This window comes from Bubalus bubalis, chromosome 18, assembly GCF_019923935.1.
Source record: "Bubalus bubalis isolate 160015118507 breed Murrah chromosome 18, NDDB_SH_1, whole genome shotgun sequence".
NCBI lineage: Eukaryota > Metazoa > Chordata > Mammalia > Artiodactyla > Bovidae > Bubalus > Bubalus bubalis.
In genome coordinates, this window is record NC_059174.1 from 60,616,750 (window position 1) to 60,622,083 (window position 5,334).

The 5,334-nt window shown below is 44.7% G+C and overlaps 1 protein-coding gene across 1 annotated transcript; it reads left to right on the forward strand.

The window, feature by feature from the left end:
- The first annotated feature begins 380 nt into the window (after positions 1-380).
- DPRX (divergent-paired related homeobox) lies at positions 381-5,085 on the forward strand. Its single transcript, XM_044931093.2, is given in 3 exon segments — positions 381-506; positions 509-730; positions 4,801-5,085. Coding segments are annotated over 3 exon segments (603 nt in total). The 3' UTR covers positions 5,056-5,085.
- The last annotated feature ends 249 nt before the right edge of the window (positions 5,086-5,334 follow it).

Below are 5,334 nucleotides of genomic sequence, written 5' to 3' on the forward strand. Positions count from 1 at the left end.
CTGAGTGAACTCCGGGAGTTGGTGATGGATAGGGAGGTCTAGCGTGCTGTGATTCATGGGGTCGCAAAGAGTCGGACACGACTGAGCGACTGAACTGAACAGTGGCATTGAACTCCCCCTTCACCAAAACCTTTTATGTTTACTCTCCCCATTGCTGCTTTGGAGCAGTCTCTCTGAGCTATCTGAGATGCTGCCTCCCAGGCTGCAGTGCTCATTTTGCCCCAAGTAAAACTTAACTCAGAACTCTCAATTTGTACATCTTTTTTTTTTTTTTTTAGCCAACATCATCCACATTGTGTATGAATATATGGGCATTTCAGTCACTGGAAAGGCAAGCTTGACCTCTGGAGAGAGAAAGGGGGAAAATCAGGCTTTTGTAAATGAAACTGACTTTAGCATCTCATTCCTGCCTTTCTCTCTTTCCTAGGAAAGTACCGCAAGCACTCAAAAAGAAACGAACCATGTTCACGGAGAAACAGTTGGCATATTTAAATTTTCTTAAAAACTAAAAAACCCATACCCCACCGTTGGCCTCCAGAGAGAAATGGCTTCAAAAATGGAGCTACACCTCACAGTCCTGCAGGTCAGAAGACAAGCCCCATCTCACCAGGCCACCTCATTTGTTGTTCTTCTTCAGTTGCCAAGTCATGTTGCAACCCTGTGGACTGCAGCCTGCCAGGCTCCCCTGTCCTTCACCATCTCCCAGAGTTTGCTCAATTCATCCTCATTGAGTCGGTGATGCTATCTAAACATCTCATCCTCTGCCGCCCCCTTCTTCTCCTACCTTCAATCTTTCCCAGCATCAGAGTGTTTCTCAGTGAGTTGACTTGTTGCATCCAGTGGCCAAAGTACTGGAGCTTCAGCTTCAGCATCAGTCCTTCCAATTAATAACCAGGGCTGATTTCTGGGATAATTCCTGAAGCTTGATACGATTGCAATCCCCAAGATTCTGAAGACCCAGACTACTACCCATACCCTATTACATTCTCTCCTAACCCCTAGAGCAAGATGGGCAAAATTTTTGTGTAAAGGACCAGATAATAAACACTTGTGAGCCATACAGTCTCTGCCACAACTGTTAAATTCTGCCTTGATAGCAGCATAGGAGCAGCCATTGAGGTTGTGAAAACAAATAGATGTGTCTGTGTTCTCATATGGGCTTCCCTGGTGACTCAGACAGCAAAGAATCTGCCTGCAATGCAAAAGACACCTGTATGATTCCTGGATCAGGAAGATCCTTTAGGGAAGGGAATGGCAACCACTCCAGCATTCTTGACTGGAGAATTCCATGGATATTTTGTGTTACATATGACTTCATGGACACATATTAGAAGTTCATATGTTATTCACATGTCATAAATTATTCTTCTTGTGCTGTTTTTTTTTTTCTTTCTTTCCTCCCAACCATTTCAAAATGTAAAACCTCTTAACTCGTGAGCCATACTGAAACAGATGGTGGATCACAGAATTACCTTTAAGTGGCTTATCTTTAATCTCTCTCTTTATGTCTCCAAATTCCAGCTGCAGTGTTTGTACCATTGCCATTTATTGTTTAGTCATTCAGTCATAGCCCTCCAGGGCTTCCCTGGTGGCTCAGACGGTAAAGTGTCTGCCTGCAATGCGGGAGACCCGGGTTTGATTCCTGGGTCGGGAAGATCCCCTGGAGAAGGAAATGGCAATCCACTCCGGCACTCTTGCCTGGAAAATCCCATGGATGGAGGAGCCTGATAGGCTACAGTCCATGGGGTCACAAAGAGTTGGACACGACTGAGCAACTTCACTTTCACTATGGCCATCCAGACTCCTCTGTCCATGGGATTCTCCAGGCAAGAATACTGGAGTGGGTTGCCATGCCGTTCTACAGGGGATCTTCTGAAATCAGGGATCAAACCCATGTCTCCTGCATTGGCAGGCAGGTTATTTACCACTGAGCCACCAAGGAAGCCATGTTTTCTCCCTTAGCTCAGCTCAGTTGTGTCCCACTCTTTGCAACCCCATGAATCACAGCACGCCACGCCTCCCTGTCCATCACCAACTCCTGGAGTTCACTCAAACTCATGTCCATCAAGTCAGTGATGCCATCCAGACATCTCATCCTCTGTCATCCCCTTCTCCTCCTGCCCCCAATCCCTCCCAGCATCAGAGTCTTTGCCAATAAGTCAACTCTTCGCATGAAGTGGCCAAACTACTGGAGTTTCAGCTTCAGCATCAGTCTTTCAAATGAACACCCAGGGCTGATCTCCTTTAGGATGGACTGGTTGGATCTCCTTGCAGTCCAAGGGATTCTCAAGAGTCTTCTCCAACACCACAGTTCAAAAGCATCAATTCTTTGGCACTCAGCTTTCTTCACAGTCCAACTCTCACATCCATACATGACTACTGGAAAAACCATAGCCTTGACTATATGGACCTTTGTTGGCAAAGTAATGTCTCTGCTTTTGAATATGCTATCTAGGTTGGTCATAACTTTCCTCCCAAGGAGTAAGCATCTTTTAATTTCATGGCTGCAATCACCATCTGCAGTGATTTTGGAGCCCCAAAAAATAAAGTCTGACACTGTTTCCACTGTTTCTCCATCTATTTCCCATGAAGTGATGTGACCAGATGCCATAATCTTCGTTTTCTGAATGTTGAGCTTTAAGCTAACTTTTTCACTCTCCTCTTTCACTTTCATTAAGAGGCTTTTGAGTTCCTCTTCACTTTCTGCCATAAGGGTGGTGTCATCTGCATATCTGAGGTTATTGATATTTCTCCCGGCAATCTTGATTCCAGCTTGTGCTTCTTCCAGCCCAGCATTTCTCATGATGTAGTCTGCATATAAGTTAAATAAGCAGGGTGACAATATATAGCCTTGACGTACCCCTTTTCCTATTTGGAACCAGTCTGTTGTTCCATGTCCAGTTCTAATTGTTGCTTCCTGACCTGCATATAGGTTTCTCAAGAGGCAGGTCAGGTGGTCTGTTTTCTGCTTACCTGTCACCAATCCTCTTTTCACAATCTCTTTAGCAGTCTTTCCTGCATTCTGCCTCTTGTCTTTATTTCAAGGTCAATGCTTTGTCCTAGATTGTGTAAACACTTTTCTTATCTAACTTAGTGGCCTTCACAAAGCTCTCCTTACCATCAGTTCATCTCCAGTCAACCTTGGAACATGCCGTCAGATCAGTTATCAATGTTTTTGCTTAAAAGTTTGTTTTTGGGGAAAAAAAATTGTTTAGGGACAGTCCGGTGGTTAAGACTCCACCTTTCACTTCAAGGGGCATGAATTCCACCCCTAGTCAGGGAACTAAGACCCTGCAGGTTGAGCAGTGCAGCAAATATACATATATATTTAAAAAAGGGATTTCCTTGGTGGTCCACTGCTTAAGACTTCACCTTCCAATGCAGAGGGTGCAGGTTCAATCTGGTCAGGGGCCTAATACCCCACATGCCTCAGGGCCAAAAAACCAAAACATAAAACAGAAGAAGAAAAAAAGAAAACAGAAGAAATATTGTAACAAATTCAATGAAGACTTTAAATACGGTCCACATCAAAACATCTTTGTAAAAAATTTGTCACTTAGCCTTTAAGGTCCTTCATGCTGCTAAGTCGCTTCAGTCATGTCTGACTCTGTGTGACCCCATAGACGGCAGCCCATCAGGCTCCCCCGTCCCTGGGATTCTCCAGACAAGAACACTGGAGTGGGTTGCCATTTCCTTCTCCAATGCATGAAGGTGAAAAGAGAAAGTGAAGTTGCTCAGTCATGTCCGACTCTTAACGACCCCATGGACTGCAGCCTACCAGGCTCCTCCGCCCATGGGATTTTCCAGGCAAGAGTACTGGAGTGGGGTGCCATTGCCTTCTCCAAAGGTCCTTCATAATCTGACTCAAATCCTTTTGTTTTAGAATATAACTTTTAAGTTTATATGTTTTTTTTTTTCAACTTTACATTTTCAAGTACAATCTTCCCAGGCAATTTAAAACAAAACAAACCAAAAAAAGAAAACAAAAACAAGTGATGGTCAGATTTGGCCCAGTGGTGGACCATGTACAGATATCCATGCTATGGCACCCCCTAGTGCTGACCACTTTTCTTTCCCATACCTTGCCTTACGTTATAGTTTAAGCTATAGTTTTTTCCAGAAATCACGTAGGGACGAGAGAACTGGGCCGTAAATAAGGCTGAGCACCTAAGAATGGATGCTTTCGAATTGTGGTGCTGGAGAAGACTCTTGAGAGTCCCTTGGACAGCAAAGAGATCAAACCAGTCAATCTTAAGTGAAATCAACCCTGAATATTCATCAGAAGGACTGATGCTGAAACGGAATCTCCAATACTTTGGCCACCTGATGCAGAGAGTAGACTCATTGGAAAAGACCCTGATGCTGGGAAAGATTGAGGACAAGAGAAGAAGGGGGTAACAGAGATGGTTGGATGACATCACAGACTGAATGGACATGAGTTTGAGCAAACTCCAAGAGATAGTGCAGGACAGGGGAGCCTGGTGCTGCAATCCATGGGGTCCAAAGAGCGGGACACGACTTAGGGGCTGGACAACAGCAGCAAATATCTTGCTCTGGGGGTTCAGATCCTTGCCTCACTTTCTGTGCCCATAGTCTCATTCCTGCTTCTCCCTGGCCATAGGTTGGCAGGGGTTCCACAAGCCAAGATGTGGAACCAGAGCCGTCCTCAGCTAGAAAGATCAATTAAACAATTGAGTAAAATGAAAATGTTTCTGAAATCCTCTCCTCAGGATTTGTTCAAGAATCGTAGAGTGAAATTCAAGAAAGCCAAAGATGAGGATTTCCCATCAGAACAACTAGAAGTTCTACAGCCATTCGCTGAGGTCATGGTCAAGATCGGCTCTGCCAAGGAGAACGTGGCTGCACCTCCAAGGTCTCTCTGGCGCCACCCCTGAATCCCTAGTTTGTGCAGATCCTCTGATACCTGCCTTCCAGCTCAGCATACGGCCTGCCCTGAAGGCTCTCACAGACCATTCTCTGGGCCACAAAATGGTCCATTTTGGCTGTTGCCAAGACCTGAATATATACTGCCTGTATCCCATTGTAGAATCCTGAGCTGTCTCTACAAACCTCAATTCTAATTCTTTGGGCTTTTTTTTTTTTTTTTTTTTTTTTTTGCCACAAAGCTCTGTGAGAAGCTAGGCCCAGAAAGTCACATGTTATGATATGTCATGATTCCCATCCCAAGCTGGAATCAAGGTTGCTGGGAGAAGTATCAACAACCTCAGATGTGCAGATGACACCACCCTTAGGGCAGTAAGCAAAGAGGAACTAAAAAACCTCTTGATAAAGGTGAAAGAGGAGAGTAAAAAAGGTGGCTTCAAACCCAACATT